The sequence below is a fragment of the Epinephelus fuscoguttatus genome, linkage group LG8, assembly GCF_011397635.1.
Source record: "Epinephelus fuscoguttatus linkage group LG8, E.fuscoguttatus.final_Chr_v1".
Lineage (NCBI taxonomy): Eukaryota > Metazoa > Chordata > Actinopteri > Perciformes > Serranidae > Epinephelus > Epinephelus fuscoguttatus.
Genome location: NC_064759.1, coordinates 13,982,051 through 14,004,868, shown reverse-complemented (window position 1 = coordinate 14,004,868; position 22,818 = coordinate 13,982,051). Strand labels below are relative to the sequence as shown.

General features: G+C 42.9%; 1 protein-coding gene across 4 annotated transcripts in view; it reads right to left on the bottom strand.

The window, feature by feature from the left end:
* Nucleotides 1-22,818, bottom strand: part of LOC125893373 (CUGBP Elav-like family member 3) — a 29,646-nt gene that overhangs the window by 2,918 nt on the left and 3,910 nt on the right. For 2 of the 4 annotated variants that reach the window (XM_049583999.1, XM_049583997.1), the window contains exons 5-14: nt 5,943-5,990; nt 5,468-5,606; nt 5,274-5,353; nt 4,789-4,944; nt 4,213-4,357; nt 3,739-3,888; nt 3,237-3,302; nt 2,430-2,534; nt 2,113-2,256; nt 573-736 (exon numbers count right to left, since the gene is read on the bottom strand). In XM_049583999.1, the coding sequence (XP_049439956.1) occupies nt 609-736; nt 2,113-2,256; nt 2,430-2,534; nt 3,237-3,302; nt 3,739-3,888; nt 4,213-4,357; nt 4,789-4,944; nt 5,274-5,353; nt 5,468-5,606; nt 5,943-5,990 (1,161 nt within the window). In that variant the 3' untranslated portion in view covers nt 573-608. Of the gene's footprint in view, nt 1-120; nt 220-572; nt 737-2,112; nt 2,257-2,429; nt 2,535-3,236; nt 3,303-3,738; nt 3,889-4,212; nt 4,358-4,788; nt 4,945-5,273; nt 5,354-5,467; nt 5,607-5,941; nt 5,991-22,818 lie in introns of all 4 variants that reach the window. The other 2 variants (XR_007449883.1, XM_049584000.1) reach the window with 2 other exon arrangements.

Below are 22,818 nucleotides of genomic sequence, written 5' to 3'. Positions count from 1 at the left end.
GACATGCAGGTCAACGCATGGCTGGTTGCTCGAGGTGACAGAACAAAAATTGCCAAGGGCAACCAACACAGGCAATCAATCGCCACAGCAACCCAAACACAGGCCAACCAATCAACTTACAACAATGCGAGAGGAAGGGGGGGTCGGGGCTTTATCGGTCACTAGGCAACCATTGCCATAGCGATGGGGTCCTCGTGAATTATGATTGGACGGGAGGATCTTGGGTGAGGTAAGTTGCCGTTTCAGGAAAAGATCAAAACAGCAGGAAAGAAAATAAATAAGATTGTGATAGAAAATAAAAAGGAAAACAATATTTTAGTATTTTCACTTTTTCCTGAGTTGATTAAGTTGTTTTCATAAAACCCAACGTTATATTCACTGACATGTTGTTAAGCTTTTTCTTTTTTTACTCTGTACCATCATTTAGCATTGCAGTGACAAAGCTAACGCTACCTTCTCCACGTTTTTTTTTTGTCCTCTCTAACCTAATTTCATCCTCCTGCTCCCCCAGCATACAACACCTCACTTCTCTTCATGTGGTGTCCCTCATCACCTCCTCACCACCACCTCACCTCTCTTTAGTTCTTCTCCTTCGTCTCAGCTGTCACTCAGTATGGGCGGTTGGCGTCTTTGGGCCTTTTGAGCTGCACTTTCAGTCTTTTCATGCCGATCTGGAAGCCGTTCATGGCCTGGATGGCGGCCTGAGCGCTGGCTGGGTTGTCAAAACTCACAAATCCTGGAAAAAATAAGAGTTGTTATTTTAATTGAACGTCTCCTCCATAGCGTGCCCACTGGTGGAATGTAGCTAACTACATTTACTCAAGTACTGTACTTGGGAACAAATTCAAGGTACTTGTACTTGACTTAAGTATTTCCATTTTAAGTGACTTTAAATGTCTTACTCCCCCACATGTCAGAGGCAGTACTTACTTCTTACTGCGCTACATTTATCTGACAGCCATAGTTACTTTTTCAGATAACAGTTTTTCATCTCGTTCCTGTCCAGTGAAAACATACCAGGGTGTCTACAGGTACTAAACTCTTAGATTCTGTGTTTTAAGACCTTTCAAGATCATTTTAAATCAAATTTATATTATGGGAAAAAAATCTATTTCTTCTTCAAGCATTGCAGGTAAGTATTAAGATTAGTGTACATGTGGTCCTATGCAGAGGTAGGTCTTGTATTAAACTGTGGTTATTAGAGTGAGTTAGGTTAGTCTACATTTTGCCAACAGGTAAGCACAAGTATAAAGTAAAAAGACAGTATCAGGTTTAAAGATCTCTTTAAAGACTTTCACGCAGAAGAGCTTGACTCATTTTGAAAAAATAAATAAAAGATGGATATACAAAATTAGATCAAAACTTTTGTGGCAATTAAGACCTTACAAATTCAAAGTTAATACTATTTAATGACTTGTAAGGCCTGATAGTTTAAATTTAAATTAAATTTAGGACTTTTTAAGGACCTACAGACACCCTGCATATATCTCCGATTTTAAGTGTTTGTGACAAACTTAAGGATTAAATGTTCCTTTATGGGTTGAGAAAATTCTCCCACCTAATATGCTGAAAAACGATCTTGGATCAGCTGGAAAAGGCATCATCACAAAGCTAAAAATGGCAGTTTTTCTGACAACATAGGGGTTGACTTTTTAGAGATTCATAGTTTTCACAGGACAGCAGTGCTACAAACATAAGATGATCTTCTAAAATATGAAGTATGGTTATAGATTAAACTGCCCAACAGTATACAAAGGAGTTAAAATTAACACAACCTCAAACATCTACAGCAGTACAATACAACATACACATTAATGCAGCAGTAAAGTTAATTCAAAAACATCACATATATATGTAATAGAAAAACATTGACCATTTTGTTGAGAACATTTAAATACTTTTACTTAAATATGGTTTTGAAGGCAGGACTTTTACTTGTACACTTCTCCCAACACGCTCCATGCCTTTGTCTCGACTTAATTAGGTTACAACATTTAAACAGACTCAATATCTTATGCTCAACAAAGTCACCCTGTCTTTTTCCACTCGTCCTCTCCTTTCTCTGCTCTCCCCTCTCCCTCCCCTCTTTCCTCCCCCGTCTGTGTGTCTCACCGAAGCATTTGCTCTGGTTGGTGGCACGGTCGACAAACACCTTAGCCGAGATGACATTGCCAAAGGGCAGGAACATCTGCAGCATCTCAGAGTCACTGAACTCCTGAGGCAGGTGGTAGATGAAGATGTTACAGCCCTCTGGACCTGAAACACAGACACACACACACACACACACACATATGCATGCAAACACACACACGCGCATTAGGCAGAGTGTGATAAACGATCTCAGGCTGTGAAAACCTCATGATAAACAACTTTAAATAAGATGGTTGGAGAGAGGGGTGTGGCCCCAGACAGACAGGAAGTCACATCACCTTCTCTCTGCTGCTGTTGCTGGGGCTGCTGGTGTTGCTGGGCAACCAGTGTTGGCTGCTGGGGGAACGGCTGCCCAACCAATCCGTAGGCAGCAGGGTATGCCGCTATTGGGAGAGACGGCAACACAATGTGATTGGATGAAAACAACAGGTGGCAACATCGCAGCGTCCAATGGGATCATTCCGCTTGAACTAAAGCGTCTCCTGCTGAAGGTGAAAACTATTAAATGTAACACTCGAATGGAGAAAGGCACAACAACAATGACACTGTTGGTCTGGTACGCACACATTACAGACCCCATTTACCCTATAAGTATGCGTCATGTATACGGATGGTGTAAAGGTATCATTAGCTGTATTGCATTATTACCAGACTTGAATGCGTGTCTTGTGTGACAATGAAATCACATAAATCATGACGAAATGAATTTAACCAATTCCCCTTGAAACACTTCCATCCTTGAGACAATGGAGGTCAAACTGAAAGCAGACACTTGGTCCTCCTTGTCCCTTATTTACATCTACCCTGATTTAACCTGCTGCACGAGCTGCCGGCTGAGCTGCACATGATTTATTTCTGCTTGCGCAATTTAATGTGGACCAGATATGTAATGACATTGACATTTCATAGCTAAATGTGTCTCATTACTGAGCCTTAAGTGATTTTTAAAGCAACACACACGCATTTACAGCGCAATCATTCATACATTTTATATCTATCCTTATACAAGCATAACACACAGTGAAAAGGCATCATTCGTCAAGCTTCATCTGACCGTTCTTGTGTGTTTGTACATTTGCACCAACCTGTGTAGTGCTGCATGCCAGCATACGCCTGCTGTAGGGGGTCCAGAGCTGCTGCCGGACTCTGAGCTAGAAAGCCAAAAGACAGGGAAACAGTGAGAACAGAAAACACAAGCAATGTGATAATAAATCCTGGATTTCTTTTAGTTTAAAGGCAACAATGTTCCTAAAATAACAATGTATACACACATAAGTAATTCCTCCTATGACCCACAGGAAGTGTATTTTTCGGCAGAGACGTTGCCTCTGCCTGTATTTTCCTATTTTATTTTCTGTGCTTGGGATGTTTATGGGCGTGCACCCCCACAACACTAAGGTGAAGTCGGGGCTTTCTAAAAAGCACTCAAGCAAATATAGCGAGGTGAAACAGCAAATGAGTGAATCTGGGTTTATCACTTTTGCTGGCGAGCTCGTCTACAAAGAGTAACTGAACATCTTGCATAGTATGTCTTTAATTTCTGCAAGGTCTTTACATCTGCATGCTTCTTGGATTTTAATACAATACCTTGATATGGGTGAACGCCATTGGTGTATAGTGCTTCTGTTGCTTGTTGTCCATTGGTGGGGGCTGGCAGACTGCTGTAACCGTTCACTCCTAGGGGCGGAGGGAGGGCTGGCACAGGCGTCGCTGCGATAGTTGGCGGAGTGTTTGTACCTACAGACGCAAATCGCAGTCCAGATAATGAGTCTCTGTCACTGCAGCACTTTCACTTTACCTCTTATAAGACTACACCTGTTTCTACACATTAAAAATCTTCAGTTACGCATGCAATTTTGTCATAACTAAGTGCTTTAAAGTTTTATTTTTATTCTAAACCATGCTAAAAATACTTTGATGTTTGTGCTATAATATGCAGCTGATAACGCCATCTTTATTCTACACTTACAGCACCTGTGCACGTGCCTGACAACGTACAAGCTCAATTGTTTTTGAGTATGAACGGCATGTCTGAGTGTGTGTGTGTGTGTGTGAGCCTACCCGAGGACGGCGTGATGGGTGTAATGGGTGTGGCAATGATTCCGTTGGCATTGAGCGCCGCCATCTGCTGCATCTGTACGGCGGCAACTGTTGCCACAGGAGACAAGTACGCTGACTGGGCAACCAGGGCCTGCTGTTGGACAAGCTGTAGACAGGGAAGGAAGCAGAGAGAGAGAGAGAGGAAGGGGATGGAGAGAAAGAGGAGGAGGAGGGAGAGAGAAGACAGAGAGACAGTTAAATGGATATGGGAAAATGAGAGAGAGAGGGACAAAGAGAGGGGAAAAAAGGAGAGGAAGGGGCAGGGAGAGGGAGTGATGGAGGAACAGATGAATAGAGATCTAATTACAAGGCCATTATGTCCTGAGTCAGTGGGTTAATGGTTGTGTGTTGCGGGAAAGCTAATGCCAGATGACGTATGTTCTGTTGTCTGGGTAATAACATTAGCCCCAATTAGACCACTGATAGCCTCTTCAAACTTATTACATCCTTTCATAAGCACAGCACTCCCCTTACAAACTTAGTGCATATATGTGCGCATTGTGCAGCGAGTGTTTGTGCATTCGTGCAACTGCTTGCCTGTGCATTGACTGCCTGCGTGTAGGCGTTGTAGGCGGGGAAGTTGAGGGTCATGGGGCTGAAGATGCCGAGCTGGGAGGCCACCTGCTGCATCCTCCGCAGCCCCCGCTCCTTCTCTGTGTCGGCAAACTTCACCACCAGACTGGACGACGCGCCCTGTGCAGAGAAAGATGGAGACAGAGTGAGTTTTAATGGAAGATACGACTGATGTTACATGTTACCTCCTTTGTGTGTTAATGGGGCCGGGCTCCGTGTTTATTAATTCATTCATTTTCTCTATCCACTTAATCCTTTAACGATTCACACGGGCCTATCCCAGCATGTTGATGATACCCAGGACAGTACCAAAGAAGACAGATGATTACATTGCTTACATTATTACCTACAGAAAATTTAAACTGTCCCAAGTGACTCATGTACGTGTCTTTGGGAGGCCATTATGTGGTGTGTGCTTGCATTGTGTGCATGTATTGCACACCACTTACAGGCATTGTGCGGCTTCCATGCAAGCTGTTGATGGCAGCCTGGGCTTCAGCATGTCCTTGGAATTTTACAAAAGCGCACCCTGTGAAAAATAATAAAGGAAATGAAACACAGAGTCAGTTACAGCACACAGTCTGTGTTGAATTAAATAGTATGACTAAATTAAATAAGGTAGCTTTTGTCGTGTGTGTTTTACCTTTGCTGGTGCCGTCGGGTCCTCTCAACACAGTACACTCGTCTATGCTGCCAAAGGGCTCAAACAGTCGTCTGACGTCCTCGTCGCTCTGTTGCTTCCCCAGCATGCCCACAAACAACTTCCTGTCCTCTGAGAGACCAATAATGTGAAAGAAAAGAAAGCGAATGATAAGAAATCTACAGTATTACCTTGAACTGGTCACATCCCTGTTTACAGACTACAGAAGTGTTAAAAGAGATGGAAGCTACCATTTTTGTCCACCAGGGGGCAGTATTGACCACAGTGATGGGTAATGAGAGGAGGGGAGTGGAAAGAGTGCGATCTGAATTTGTGTCTGTGTGTACATGTGTGTGTATTAAGCACCCCGTTGACTACTTTCCATCTCCATCTGATCCAATTTGACACCTACCCTTCTCTCTGTCATACTGTGTGTATGTGTGTGTGCGTGTGACTGCGTTGAGGTGCGTGTCTCACCTCCTCTGCCCTCACTGTCAGCTGGTTTCACCTGGATTGGCCGATTCATCTGCGGAACAAACAAGAAGGAACATCAACACAGATGGTCAACTTAACAAAGTCTCCGTCCGTTTGTCTCATCTGAGGACACGTCTTTAGGATTGACTCCACTGACAGTGAACAGTCTCATGATATTTGTTTCATGGTTATTTCATTATTTATTTCAAATATTTATTCAGAAGGACGACGAACATTAATCTGCACTTCTGTAAATGTGCCAGGACTGGCTAGCCGCCAATTCTGAAACCCAAAAAAGTGGCAAGAGAAATGAGAAACTGGTGGAAGATATTAACATCAGTGTAAGAGTGCGGTGTGATACATTAAAATAAATCAAATTTAAGTTACTTGGACCAAATGACGGACAATAAATAGCTTTTAAACAGCAGAATAGTTGGATTTAGCAAAGGAAAGGAATATTTTAGTTACAGAGGCTTTTTTAAGTAAAATGTTGAAACTTATATATAGTGCCGATGGTGTGTGTGTGTGTGTGTGTGTGTGTGTGTGTGTTTGGGTGTGTCCATGTGTTTTGTAGCCACTGATAAATTAGGTTTAGCAGGTGACAGGTGCATCTGAACTCTAGCCCAGGTTGCTCTCTTTCTGTGTCAAAACACACACAACTTACCACCTCTGATTTCCCACTCTCTCCCTCTCTATCTCTCACACATACACGCACACACACACACAGTATGGCCGGGGGATTGAGAAGTGACGAGATTAAGAATGCAGGCCAGCTGATCTGGATTACAGAAGAACTACGGATTAGATGAGGGACAAGAGTAGATTGAGACAGAGAGAAGGGGGGCGGGTGCGCAGGAGGGAGAGATGAGATGAGATGACAAGTGTGTGAAGTGAACAGGCGCAGTCAGCTAAAAATAAGAGGATGGAGAGCGAGAGTCAGGCCTGGGGGACCCGGACTGACTTCGACCGACTGAAAGGGCAGGTGGAAGGCCAAGAGGAACCCAGGGAGTGAATGGAAATGCTGGAAAAAGCAGCATTACACGAGGAGTGAGACAGAGAGACGGAGAGTGGGAGGATGAAAGCAAAGCTGCCCCTGAGAGGATGATTCAAAAAGAATAGAAAGAGAAAGAGAGGGAGGGAGGGAGGAGAGGGGCGTGATTCAGTCGTGACTTGCTCCGTCTAAAAAAAAATGTCACGATTACAGAGATCCATCGCCTTGAGTGCTAATGCATGCGTGCACACATGTTCTGCATGGCCCTTCTACGTATATACTATCTACAGGCGAGCAGGTTTGCCACACACACACACAGAGGCACACACAAACATACTACACACACACAATGCTTAGTCATAGCACTGAGGCAATGAGACAGAGTGTTAATGCCAGAGGGATGGGGTGGGGGAGGAGATGGGCTGCAGAATGATGGCAGTGAAAAGAGGGGAAAAGGAGAGGGAGAAAGGAAGAAAAATGGATGGATCCAGAGGAGGAAGGTTTGGGAGAAGGGAGTGACACACAAAGCTACAAGAGAAGAGGAGAACAGCGTGCTTGTGGGGTAGACACTCCTATTTTTTCCAGTGCAAGCTCTGAAATGTTGCAAACCCGAATCAAAACAACCATCTCCCGTTTCTGAATAAACAGCCTTATCAGTCAGGCTCAGATTTAAAGTTCCCCACTCAGCTGCAACTAAGTGTAAAATGTACTAATTAATGCCTTGTCTCGCTGCCAGTCGAATTGCCAAACGATTCTGTAGCAATCGCGGTTGAATTAGATGTATTTTGAAAATCTATGGCAGGGAGGAGAAAAACTCAGAGGGAAGAACAGAGGATGAAAACAGAAACAGAGAGGAGGAGGAGGAGGGTGGAGAAAGGGGGGTAAAGGGACGGCGAGGAGGAGGAGGCTGGTGGGGAAGGAGAGTAAAGGGAGGGGATGAGGAGGAGGAATGGAGAGAGGTCCCAGTGGGGTGTTAAGGCAATGTAATGAAGCTGGTAATTGAGGAGAGGGCAGAGCAGAGAGAGACAGATCCATACATTTGATTAATCAGTTCTTAGCTGTCACCACAAAGCTATCGATCTAAGGTAAGGCCATCAAACACCGCCAGAGACACGAACCCACACAGACGCAAACATGTCTGCACGCACGTTCGCATCAAACACACACACACACACACACACACACACACACATAAGGTCTGCAAAGGAAGGAATGATGTACAGTTTTAACCCTGTGCATTTATTGTATAAACATGAACTTACAGAAGATACACATATCCATACAGTTTTCAGTATCCTTGGATCCATCCATCCATCCATCCATCCATCCATCCTATCCATCCTATCCATCATATACCAGTCTTGGTGCTATTGCCATCCATCCACGCTGCCATCCATCTTGCACTATCAACTCATCGATCAGTCCCGTCTTGTTCATTGATTTCGGTCTGTGTTGTAGAGCAGGCTGATTGTAGCGAGATTTGTGTCTACTAACCCTTTCTCTATCCTTCCATCCATCCATCACCTCCTCCATTACTTCCCTCATTAGCCCTATTCAAGCTCATCCTTGCGACTGTAAAACAGACCGAACAGAAGCACCTAATAATTCCCAACTACAGCTTATCAATCAAGGCTTATCAATCTGTTTCTGAATGTGTGAGAGTGTGTGTGTTTGCTTGGACTGTGCTGACCTTTTGGTGATTTAAAGTAAACATAAAGTTCATATGATGCATTAAGAAGGACAAGAGGGAGAATGAGAGGAGATGGAGGACAAAAAAAAAAGCAGAGAAACGGAACAAGAGACAGCAGGTGAGAGGTGCACACTGCTGCTACAAAGACAACACAATGGCATTGGAAAACTGGCATGGCAACCAGCTCGTTGTCATGGCAATCATATGACGGCACACTGGGTAGGTAAACAAGGATGCTGGTTGCCAAGGGCGACTGCTGTGCTCTTCGGGTAAACAAAGAATTTGTGCTGGAGAGTGCTTCGCTGGCTTCATACTCATCCTCCTCGACATCCCCGACCCATTTTATCTCTCTCTGTGAGCTAATGTAACAAGGGAGAAATGAACATCGGGTAAAAATGTATGACAACAACGAAATGAACAGGACATGAGATTTATGAGAATAATGTAGAGATGTGGGCAGTATCCAGAGGAAGGAGTAAGTGTGATTTAGCTCGGAGCAAGAGAAGGAGAGGGAGAAGGTGACGGAACTGAATCTATATTGTAGTAGAGTAATTAAAATTCCCTTGAGCCTGAGAGAAAAATGCAAATAAAGTACAGTCCCTGCTAGTCCGTCACACTGTACTCCGCTCCTCTCTCCCTTCCTTTACTCTAACACACATGAGCAGCCGCACGCTCCTTTCAAGTAAAATTATCCTCTAATTACTCACGTTCCAATTAAGACTTAATTAACAGTAACCATCTGCAAACGTGCGCACGTACAAGGAGCTGGCTTCATACTGTAGCGAGGTTTGATCCGTCCTGCTGAATACTAAGAAGCCCCTTTCTGTATCTCTCAGGGAAGTGAATTCGTATGTGAGCAGCAGCGCGGCGATGCATGAGGCCGAGATATGTGATATATGATAGTGTGTGAGCCTGCATGACCACTCGCACTGAGTGGAGGTGCGTCCGCCGACACACGCATGACCGAACCCTGCATGCAAACACTGCCCCATTTGCATGCTGTGGTGCCAAAACAAATACACACAGAGTGCATTGTCACTCGCATATGCACAGTCACACACACTGTATACAGTACACCCCCCCCCCCCCCCCCCACCCAGAGCACCCGCCCTTCTGCGTGCACAGAAACAAACACATACTACACACACATACAGTTAATCTTACTCCCTGCAGTAACGCAGAGAGGATTGTGCCAGGATTAGGGGATATTAAATCCTTGGATTATCCAATCAAATCGTATTCTACCCCCTCCCCCACCCACGCAAAATCAGTGGAACAAACCATTGCACCACATCATGAGGGTAGGGGGTGGCATGCGCATGTAAATGTGTGTGTACATGCACTATTTGGAACGTGGATTAAACTACAGAGTTGAATCAATGTTTTCATTTTGGCAATTTTCCACAAATGTTCCCGCGAATATAAATATAAAACTGATTACAGCACATGGCATGACAATAGACAATGATGGGTGTGTGTGTGTGTGTGTGTGTGTGTGCGCGCGCAGACACACCAACACGCTCTCTTCATATCTGTCTTCCTCACACACACAAGTGCATACACACCCTTCCCCCTTCAATCTCCCTCTGGAACACTCCATCCACACAATTTCAGATGTCCATTTTCCAGAGTGCACAAGAAAGGAAAACTATTTTTATCCCTTCTCCACGATCTAGCATTATTTCTCCCTCTTCCTCTTCCCCCATCCTCGATTCCCCTCTTTCCTCTCTCAACTCCATAATCCCTCCATACTCCGCCTGATGACACGACCATCTCAGCTTTTTTTTTTTTATCTGTTTCCATCCGTTCCCTCCTCTCTCTTCTCTCTCCCGTTCACTTCCTCCTCTTGTGTCGTTCCCACTCTCTCTCTCTCGTTTTTTTCTCCATCATTGCTGCAACATGCCTCGCAGGCCTGCAAACTCATTATCGTCAGTGTAGTGAACCCTTATGTTGATTTGGCAAAACCAAAATTGAGCTAAATAGCAGGACTGTTCACACCATAATCGTCTCTCTTTAAAACAGTGTTTAACATAAAACTACTGAAATGTTTCCTGTAATCCTGCCTTAATTTTGAAGCTACTTGGGAACCTAAACTACTTCTCAGGCTGATCAGTAAAAATAATGCTGAAAAGATACTGTATTGATGAGAAAAAGTATATTGTTTCCACTCCAGTTTAAGTGGAATAACTTAGGCTGTACATGTTTTTTTGCTTGAGCTGGGCAATGCTTACAGAATGAAATATATTATTTCTGTTTGAATGACTTGATGATGACTGCTGGGGTTTTCACACAATATTGATGCACAGGTGACAAACAATAATCTGTGGTATGGATATGATGTAGGGCTGCAACTGATGATTATTTTTCATTGTCGCCTATTTTTAAAATTAATCAAAAACTCTAAAAAAAAAATGTGAAAAATGCTCATCACAATTTTCCAGAACCCAAAGTGGCATCTTCAGTTTCTTTTGTCAAACCAACAGTCCACAAGCCAAAGATAGATTCTTCATTTGCTATCATAAATGAAAAAGAAAACAGCAAATTCTCAATATTCAAGAAGCTGGAACCACAAAGTGTATCGTTAGCGATTAATTTTCTTTCAATGGACTAATCAATTACCCGCTCACTCATTTTTTAATTTCACATTTCATTTAGGTAGCTTTAACACTGTTAGTGAATTCATCTGCAACTATTTTGACAGTTAAATTATCATTTAAGATGTGGTATTTAAAAGCTGATAATTCCAGTCAAATTAATATTATTGCATTAATGGACAATATGTGGGACAAACCAACACATTTGAAGCTGTCACACTGGTCTCTGGTAAATTGTAATGGGCTTATAAACTTAATAATTAATCAAAGAATCTAGGGGGAAAAAAGTACATTAATCAATAATGAAAATTATCATTAGTTGCAGCCCTGCCCTCAACACTTTACTGTAATCCATTACACAACAGAGACACTACACATCATGATAACCACACGCCAAAACAACAGAATCACACTATCAGTGATCCGTCTATATATCAGCTCAACTGCGTGTGTTTTCCTGTGTTTATATTCCAGTAACACTGTCAGGATATTGTAGCATGCAACACACCGACTCCCTGATGAAACCGAGTTTACAGCTCTCATTCACAGCTGGATGAAAACACAGAGATGTGAGAGACAGCGCGGGTGAGCGGGAAGGTGGAGCAGCCCAGCAGCACCGCTCCACCCCACCTCTCTCCCGTTTCTCTATCGCGCCACGTTAGGCTTTGCATCCCCCAGGTTACCTAGCAACCTGGCATCTCGCTCGGCTCCGTTGCCTGGCAACGGGGGCCTGCAACCATAATACAAGCTCCTGCACGGCCCATCCCCCTGCTCTCATCCCTCCTTCCTCTGTCTCTCTCATTCCATTCTTCACACCTGAGAAGTCTGCCCTCCTTCTCCTCCACTCAATACTTTATCTGGCTGTTAACCCTTCATCAGCCTCTCTACTGGAGCATGGATTACCAACATATTCTCGTCTCTCTCCCTCCTCTCTTTCTGCCTTCATCACTCGCCATAGTAATGGCATCAAACCATGCATAAAGCAGAACTAACTACCCTGTTGATCCCTATAATATTATGCTGTTTTTGTCAAACCCCAATGAGAACATTCTGCATGCAGCAGTGGAGCACTCACTGAAATTTGATCCTTTGGATTTAGTCCAACATAATCCAGCAGCACTATAGCGGATAACTGTTAGACCTATGCACTTGGACCTTCTTTCTATTTTAGGGAGCGTAAGTCCTTTGGGAAATGAGCTGGTGAATTAAAAAGGCTGCTCAAAGCCATACAAATTCATGATTGCAAAAATCTCATATTCACCGAGATTACATTCAATACGGAGCCAGTGACACATTTCTGGATGCTCAGATAGTTTCAGCGTTAGGCAGGATCCCGTAAAATTTAGACAAGCCAAATATGCAAATGGCCTGTATGTTTTTATACAGGCTTAATCAAAGACGGAAAAGAGCCTAATATTGACTCTGACTATTTTTGGGCACAGAAAAAGAAGCAATTTATAGTGTGTGTATTTTTTAAAATTCTATCTTAAACCATTTACTTCTACTTCATTTAGGAGAACAACTCATGATAGCTATTTGTTTTATCAGTTGGAAGACAGTCTCTTTAGATTTTTAGCTTGCCTTGTTCATTTTGTTAAATTCTCTGGCTGTTATTTTCTTATTTTTTTCTTTATGATTTTAAATATTTACTTGTACTCACAATCATTTCTCTAATGGTTAAGGAAAGGAAAGTGGCATAAAATGGAGAAAAGATACTTTCCAAGTATTCAGATTGAAGTCATACACTTAATACATAGGCCTAAGGGTGATAATCTCTAAAAATGACATGTCTGGCTTATTAGTTAGAAGTTATACCCAAACTAAATCCTTTTGAATTGTGATCAACGTCACCCACAAACCTTAAAATGTAATAAATGATGCATAGAAAGCAAAGAAGTATCCACAAGCTTACATTCAATAACTAGAAATATGCTTCAAAATTCACATCTACTTGCACACAACTAAATTCAAAATTGTTTTTACTAAAAAAAAAAAAAGTAAACCTAAATCCTTTCAATTCACTCTACATGAGCATACATTCACGCTTAAAAGTGCATCACTATAACAAGGCTTAACTCTCTCACTAACAGACCAGAGACGACAGAGCTGCTCGAGCCCTGCGGTCAAATACTCCAGTGTCTTCCGTTGCTGGACAGAGCGTTGTGAAGTGTGGTGATCTACAATAGTGTAATCTGGTCTATAAAGCTCCAGCTTCGCCCTGCGGTCAGTGTGAAAAGGCCATTCATTGAGACAGCAGGTTGAAGTGTGGTTAGAGAGGAGACCTCGGAGCGGAGGTCACACCCCAGGTGCAACTTAAGCCACGTCATCTCCATTGCTTGCCTAATCACAGACACACACACACACACACACACACAAACGCAGACACACACCAGCGGCCCCCTCTGACAGATGTCTCTGTTTAAAGTGACAGAAGTGCGCCCTGACTCCCTCCCACTCCTCCACCACCCAGAAAAACTCCTTTCTTCCACGCACCACCCGCCTGCCCCTTCCTCCACGCTCATTATGGCCAACTTTTGTCTTGTTTCCTCCTTCTCTCTAACCCGACCTCCTCTGCTCCTCCCCTGTCTCACCCTACCCCCTCCTTGTCTATACACCCCTATTCATGCCAAACCTCTTCATGGCCCTCCTCCACCACTTTCAACCCCCCTTCTCATTCAGATGAATTCACACGCTCATTCACGCTCATTGTGCGGGCCCTGCTCCATACGTCCAGCTTAGTGGAGACATATAAATATTACATGCTGAGACAAGGTGTCTGGACTGTAGGCTGCAGGTCTAAGCCCTGACGTGGGGGGTATGAACGTCATCCTTGACTTTTATAATGCATAATGCAGAGTATTATTTCTGTTTTACTTCCAGACTTTTGAAGCTCAGTCCATGCATGCACTTTGGTAGCCAAACGTACCGAGAGCAGCGCACCAAGGTCAGCGCTTGGGAATGGAAATGAAATGGTGAACGTTACAGTAACTGATGTAAAAGGCGAGTGATGCTTGCTATATGATCTGGCACTGGAAGTCCGTGACACTGCTCGATGATCAAAGCCCTAGATCTGGGCATCTGTTAAAGCTCGCTGCATTTAAGTGATTTTTTGGCACACCCTGCTCTCTGGCACTTGTTTTCTTCCTTGATAATCCCTTCAAAACGCAAATACATAAATGAAAGACCTCCCATCTTGTGTACTTACAATAATCAGTCAAGTTAAACTATTTGTATCTGTCAATGTGTAATATCTATATCTATTCTCTGGCAACATCTTGATTAATTTTCTCAAATTACTTCCAACAACAAAGACGCAATATCAAAAGCACGGCGATTATCATTAGCCTTCCCTCACATCTCAGACATCTAAAAGATAATAGCAAAATACAAACAACAACCATAAATAATAATAATAATAATAATAATGAAGTTATAAATTAACAATGAAAAATAAAATGTTTTAAAAAGATAAGGTTTCTTGTACAATAGAGAGAGGACAGAGGACAACTTGTATTTCCATTTCGCCGCCACTCTCATCTCATTACTTGGGTCAACAGTTTTTATATATTGTATAATAAAAGCATGCCTCACGTTTTCAAAGAGCAATTCTTTATATTTAATAATAATCTTTTCCAGACGTACAGTTAAAGACAATGCTTTAATCTGACAAATGAGCCTAAGTTTATCGGTCTTCTCCTAAGAAAGTGAGACAACTATTTTTACAAGTGAACAAATATCGAAGGCAACAATATTTTCTTATGTGTATGATGTTTTATGAGGGTGTAAACATAGAATAAAAAGCTTTCAAATGTTAAATGTATGCCTAATATATTCTCCAGAGTTGTTTAATCTTACTCCAAAACTCTTGCACCTTATCACACAATTAGAAAAAGGTCCCTTTCTCCTGTCCACACCTTATACACAGGTATGGAATAACGCTACTATACTAGTTTAGTTTTTCTCATATCACACACTGTATGTTGTCTAATAGTGTCAAAAGTATTTATCTATCGATAAATGTAGATTCTAAATATCTGAAACTGTTCAGTACTAATTTATTGCAGAATCGATACTCCAGTACCAGCTGTAGCATTCTGCTGTCCTGCTGAAAATTCATTGTTGTCATGTTAAAGCTTTGTTATATTTATCTTTAAATAAAAAATTGTAAATTTTATGCCCCCAGCGTCAATTTCCCCTGTGGTATCAAAAGTGGTACTTTCAAGGTATTGTATCAACGTTGGAAATCCCAGTATCGTGACAACACCACTGTCTTCATCACTGCAGCAATCTGAGCCGAGCATTAACGGTTTGCGTTTGTGCTTCAGCACATGCTGCTCTCCGGTCCTCCAAAGGGAAATCCTCTTGTGTGTCTTTTCTCCAGGCATTAAATTTCAGTACAGAGGTCTCGAAAGATCCCACAACTAAAAGATTATATAATTTGGAGATAATACCCCTCCCAGAGCAGTCCCTTTGCATTTCTGTTTTCCAAAATAGATAACTAGGGGAGGATCTACAATACTGATTCTGAAATGATCTAATACGTAAAGCTTTTCACCTGTAAATATTTGAAGGTAATGTATGTCATACCAGGCAACTAACTCCTATTATCTAACACACTCAAATCCCCTGTTTTCTTTAAACCTTTTCAGGCCGCTTCATAAAACCTGAATTTAATCTGCCTGGTGGGAAAAAGTGGTTGCCCCATATTGGACTGACGTGTGAGGGAAGAATGAGTTTCACCCAAATATTTTCTAACTTGATTCCACACCATAATCATATTCCTAATTATAAGATCTTTACGTATTCTTTTTCAAGATTTTGCTGAGAGTAATTACCAAGGGAGAGGCAATGTGACTGAACAATGTGCAATGCTCCTCCAAAATGAGAGGATTTATCTGAAAAATAGAACATCATAGTCCTCAGCTGGGCTGCCCAATAACATCAAAGTGGATTGGGGCTCTTAAGACCTCCTCTATCATAACATATCTATATTTAATGTCAAATTTAAATATGAGGATTTTACCACTGGACATGCTCTGATTTCTAAATTCATCACCTTAAGTGTGCAGCTTGCAATAAGCCATGTGTGAATCCAGGATTTAAATGAGCACAGTAAATCTGCCCATGCTGTGCTTCAGCCAGCTTTAAGTTGGGGAGAACAAAGCACGTCGTCCAGCATCAGATGCAATAATGATGACAGATAATTGCAACTAAACAGTTCTTTTCAATCTATGAATGTGGAAACTAGGCCCCGCAGATTTTTGTAGCTGGCTGGATTTACAAAACAGATGGTGTGTGATATGGACTCGACTCAACTTTGGGCTACTTTAGGGCTCAGCATCTGAGAGACACAGAATTGGCAGTGAGCATTCACATAACCTGGTAATCATGTGTCCACACAAACATAATCAAACTGGCCAAGATACAAATGTTCCTCTGTGTGTGTGTATGTGTGTGTGTAGGTGTATGTGTGTGTGTCAGGCCTTAGAGAGGCAGGCGCTCTCCAGGGTCAGGCTGTTATGAGGCTATGATTAGATTCTGCCTCGATTTTGTGGTGAAATATGAGGCAGGCACTCTTTCTCTGTCCAAGTTGCATGCACAAATGCACATGCACATATGAGCACACACACACACAGCAAATACTTTTGTTTAAAACAAACAAGCTAAATCCCGCTTGGTTTAAGCTGTACACAACCCCACACAAACTCCCTTCTACTCTGCATACCCCCTCTGTATCATTCTCTGGCTCCTCCTCTTTCTCTTTACTTCTTGCACGTACACACACGCACACATGTACGCACACACTTTTTTCCTACACCTGTCCCTCTACTCCCTTCCCATCCCACACACAGAGAGGTTAAAAATAGAGAAACAGCACGAGGGAGGGGGGGGAGCGATACACATCACAAACCCCATCAGGCGGGGAGAGATAGAGGCAGAGGGATGGCAGAGAGGGAAGAGACGGAGAGAAAATGAAAGAGAACACGCGCGCGCGCGAGAGAGAGAGAGACAGGGGAGAGAGGGAGCTGGGGTCTGTTCTGAATTGAAAGTGCAGCAGTAAGCAGTGAAGGGGAATAGTAAACAGTGCTGCTGACCACATAAATATGCTAAATTAGCCTACAAAGTCGCCCTAGTGGATAATTGCTCATCATAGCTTTGCCCCATAGGGAGCCTGCCTGCCAGGCATCTTAGATTCCACATGGAAACACACACACAGAACATACAAAACATGCACATGTTAAACATCCAAAGAGGATCTGATGGGCTACAAGCACTGGCTGATGAACACATGAACTTCCAAGTCATTCTCTTAAAACTACGGACATAAATTTCGCTTCTCACATGATGTTGTTTTTCCCACATATATTTGTATTTCCTTTAAAAATGAAGTGATACAACACTAACTGTACAGAAGTAACACTGGCATGAACTGCTGCACCTTGAATGTACCCACTTGCTGAGTCCATGTGAGTCCATAGTGTGCATGCAAATAAATATAGCCTTTCCAGCCCCGGGACATAAATAACAAACTCACTCTCCCTCTCTCTCTTCAGCCCAGGCTCAATAAAATACATAACAGCTCCCGTCATGTTTGCATGATATGGCAGTAACCCTGGAACTTCTCCAATTTATGGGCTAAGGAACGCTGTCATACCATATGCATTTAATCAATATTAATACTGCAAACTTTTATTATATTTTTCATCTGTGCATCGATCCTCTGCTATATCAGTTATTGTTAACTACTTGTCCTGTGGCGCTTCTTCTGCCTTTTTAATAATTCATTAGGCATCAAGTGTGTTATAGGAGGTACGATGTGTGTATGTCTAAGTGTGTGCGTTTGGCTCTAATCAAAGAACAGAGAGCAGAGTGCTGCCTGGAGAGCAGTGGAGCATGACAACACACACCTGGTAAGCTGCTTATCACACTTTAATTTCACCTACACTGAGATCTGCAGATGCCGGTGTGACCAAACAGACGTGTGCGAGTGTGTCTGCGCCCGCGATCATGTACATGCATGTGTGTGTGTACGAACACTTGTGTTTGAAGTAGAACAAAGATGAAGGGAGTGATAAACGCAGGGAGAAGGGAGCGCAGATTAAATGGAGAGAGAGATATCAACGGGCGGAGAACAAAAGGGAAAGATAAGGGTAAAGATAAGGGAGGAAATACAGCAGCAGTAGGCTGGGGAGAGATAGAGCGATAGATAGAGACGGGGGGAGGGAGATGTGAGGTTAAAATCTAAACAGGCCGGGAGTGAAGCGTGGCCTGAGGGAGAGGGAGGAAGGATGGAGATTAGGATAAAGCAAGGACAGTTTTATATGAATGATTACTGTAAGTTCTGTGGTATCAGGAGTACAAAATAAAACTGTTCCTTGTAACTTATATTGAGACACACTGTCACAAACAAATCACAGTCCAGCGCTAATGTTACTCAATTTAAGTTGGTGAAAAATGTCAAACTAATTATGCTGTGATAATGATTAATCCAAGGGCAAACACATACTAAAGACAAGATTAAAAAGGATACACAAACTAAACCCAAACTTTCACTTGACCCTCTCCCCGTCACCATTGTTTTTTACTGCTCTGAGACCAGCCACCCTGAATTTGTTGACCAGAGGCTGAGCCCTGGCCTCTGACCTTAGACACACGCTGTCGGCCTATTGCCACCAACCCTCTGTACTAACAAGACAACAGCCTGAGGTACCACATATTCAATGTCATGAATGTAGATCAGACAAAAAAATTAAAGGTACAGTGTGCAGGATTTAGTGGCACTGAGCAATAAGGCCACTGAACTAAAACTTGTAAAGCTGTGTTGCGTGCCAAGCGTGTAGGAAAACTTCAGTGGCTGATGCATAAATATAAATGGCCTTATCTAAAGCCAGTGTTTGATTTGTCTGTTCTGGGCTACTGTAGAAACAACATGGCGGAACTCCATGGAAGAGGATCTGCTCCATATGTAGCTCTTAATTTCAGGTGATTATGAACTAATAAAAAGCATAGACTATAAAATAATGGACGTAGCTACCGTAACCTCAGCAACTGGTTTGTGAACTCCCATTTTGAAGTTTCAAGTTTGGCTTTTAGGCTGTTTTTTTGGAGCCAGAAGTGACCAGAGGCGTGACACCTCGAGGACAGCCTGTCACTCAAGTGGCCCCACCTTTAAATATGAGTAACTTTAAGCCTGAATAAATGTTAACAGGTGAGTAACATAAAAATTCACCCCTGTACAATTATCGTCAATGTTAAAATTAGTTGTAGACACCGCAATTGTTTTTTGTACCAGGCTGTAAACGTGTTTATTTCTGCTGTTGAGTTGGGTATTTTAATATAGGTGTTTGCGGCACTTTTGCATTGGCTTGATGAAAACATAGTTGTGAATATTACATACCATTTCTGCCAATAGATGCCCCTTAATCATATACACTGGACCTTTAAATATATGGACACAACAATTTAACGGCTGTTAATGGATATCATTTACTTGCCTATTTTTTCCTCTCCTTTTCACTCACTTAGCGATATTAGTCATGTCTTTTGCTCAGCATCATAAACAACGTAAAAACCAACAATCACATTTATAAGAGCATATTTTCACCTCGCTGAATATTTCCCTCATAATTCCCATTTGGTGCAAACCCCCTGCATGCAAATGCGGATGAGAAATTCAATTTTCAAGTGCAAATTAGCACTGATATGCGACAGCTAAACATGAGCTCTTTCGTGTGGATGCATCCCAGGGGGAATCTCTGTACCACATCTAATACACCAAAACATCTGTGTGCTACAGTGGGACTTGCTTGTGGTTCCACTGTTAAATTTCTGCCACTGTGACTAATATAATGTAACTCTCTCCCTCTCCTCATCTCATGCTCCCTCTGTGCTTCTCGTTCCCTCTCTGTGTCCAAATTAAACACAAGGCGCAGGACACTCTGATAAGGCCATCTGTTCATCTTTCTCTCCCTTTCACAATCCCTCTATCCTTTCCCTCATTTTCCAATCTGACAGTCTACTGCTACTGCTGAAGCTAGCAGGGGGATATCTGAGGTATAGTTTCTATGCAACTCTCTGTGTGTTTGTCTCCCTTCCTTTCATTCCTCTACTGGCTGGTTGGAAGCGTTAAATCAGCGTTAAATCCCATCAGTCAGTGACAGACAGAAGCAGCAAGAGCACTCCGTAGCATTGGACTTGTCACCAAACCTCTAATGGCTTGGCCATGGTGTAGGAGAAACACATCTGTATGAGTGTGTGATGCTACAGCTCTATTAAAGTTGTATGAGGTGCCTGATGTTCCACCAGTTCCCGCAATTAAGTGCGATCCCAAGATTCAAGATGCACTGACACACACGCACACACACACACACCTCAGCCCCCTTGCCCCACGGTGAGCCCAGGATCTGACTATGAAAATGAGTTTGTGAGAAACTAATCATGCAGCTTAACAAGTGGAGCCGGGGAAGAAGGCGAGGAGGGGGAGGAGCGGGAGGAGACGGGGGTGTGAAACGGTCAAAAGGGTCAACTAATCAAGAGGAGGGGAAATGAGACGAGGGGTAGAGGAACTGCGAGGGGGGTGGAGAGAAAGGGAGAGAGAGAGGGGGACTGACGTTGAGAGTAGGACTTAGAAGAAGGGTTACCATAAATGACTGTGAAATGAGAATCCGAGGAGGAAGCGCGAGCATGCAGTGAGGGGAGAAAAAAAATGAGTAAAAGACAGCAGGAAGGGAAAAGCAGGGATGAAAGAGGGATACCATGAAGAGATTTTAGAGAGGAAAAGGAGCGGGCGATGAAAGGGGTTGGGGGTAGTGAAGAGAACATTCTGTAATATTCTACTGGTGCAGGGAAACTGGGGACGTGAGGGGAGGAGTTGAACAGAGGACAGAGGGGATTTGAGGAAGAAAAAAAAGATATAAAATGGAAAGCATGGAGGGTTGGAGGGGGGATAAAAGGAGGAATAAGGAAGAGATGAAAAAGCAATTCTTTGGGAAAGAAAAGAATGGGACAATGGGAGGATGTGTGAAAAGGAGAGAGAAATCGTCTGAAGTCATTTCTAAATCCTGTCAAAGAAGGCAACCGACAGGGAGGGTGAGGAAGACACACAGGATCGAGAGAGGCTATAGACAGGTAGTGGAAAGTGATAGCAAAGCTAAACCTGGGAGAATATACAGGTAGGGGAGGTCTTTAAGCTCAAATATAGACACCAAAATAATGCTTTAGAATTATTTTGAGAAATTATTTTTTGATTTATCTTTTAAAAAACACTCAAGCAGTAGTAAACACACCAGAGGGGTTGTTAGTGCATGAGTCAGAAACATTTGTGAGTGCTTTGAATACACGGAAATGTTGGAGAAAAACTGTGTATACAGATTCTGTTTACTGTTATTCATCAACCAATTCACTGAACTCAGATAAACACGCTATAATGAGCTCTTCTTCATCTAATTATTTCCATATTCTTGAAAGTACTTTGCTCTGAAGCCTTTCGACTCAGAGTGGACAGAATAAGGGATGGTATCCCTTTCATATCAGCCTCTAAAGGGAAGACAGGATACTCTAAATCGAGGAAACCCACAGTACTGCTTCTCACTGACAGTCCAGGCTTATTGAAAACCCTGGACACGACAGCCACACCCTCGATTCAGCACTAGTCTTCCTCAGGGGAGTGGTGCTTCTGATTGTTTCGTGCTGGCTCTTTAGTAAATCTGTACCGCTAATGAGTATCCTCCCTGCAAATGTTTCCTCCATGTGTCCAGAATATTCATCACAATTTAACTGGGAAATTCACTGCAACTCTCTGCTCCCTGCAACGAGCCAGTTATTGATGTCATCAACAGGAAAGGATAAAAGTAAAAAACCCAGCGGAGAGGGTTAGAGGGACGAGTCAAAGGACAAAGGGCAGCACGAGAGGGAGGAACTAGACACAGCAGACAGTGGAGAGGTGATTTTCGCGGAAAGGTCAGACTCCTTAGCAGGCCCTAATTGGATTAATGTCATTATTAACATGCTGCGTTTGTACGTGTGAGTGTGAGCGAACGAAGAGGCATTTCCCAGCTGAATGGAAAAGCATGCATGAGTGCAATATGTATGTATGTATGTATGTATGTATGCAGGGGTTCGTGTTTGTGTGTCAGAACATTTCCCCTCCCCCTCAGAGCCTTTTCTTCAGGCTCTCCTCCAACCATTTTCTCACAGAGATCTTATCTACATCCCAGCTTGCAGAGAAGGTGTAGGAACTGAAACTCCGATCAGTGGCAGGGCGACACAGAGAGAATGAGATAGAGAACGGCTCAGAGATGGTGAAGGTGCATTCACCATTCTGTTATAACTGCTGCAAATCAGAGTTTAGATAAGGCTGTGGAAAATGTCATCTCTACAGTACGTCCTATACTTTAACAGCAGTCTCTCTCGGCTGGGTAGTAGCGCACACTACTTTCGGTGTTAAAAAAAAAAGGGTAAAAATGCAAAATGTTCCAAAACAGCCACTGTAAAATCCGTTTTTAACTGCAGCGGAAACCAGGTCAGAGAGAAAAAGAGAGAGGGAGCGACAGAGAGGTACAGCCTACGAGACAGACACAGATCTCGCACAGTGCCCCATCCATAA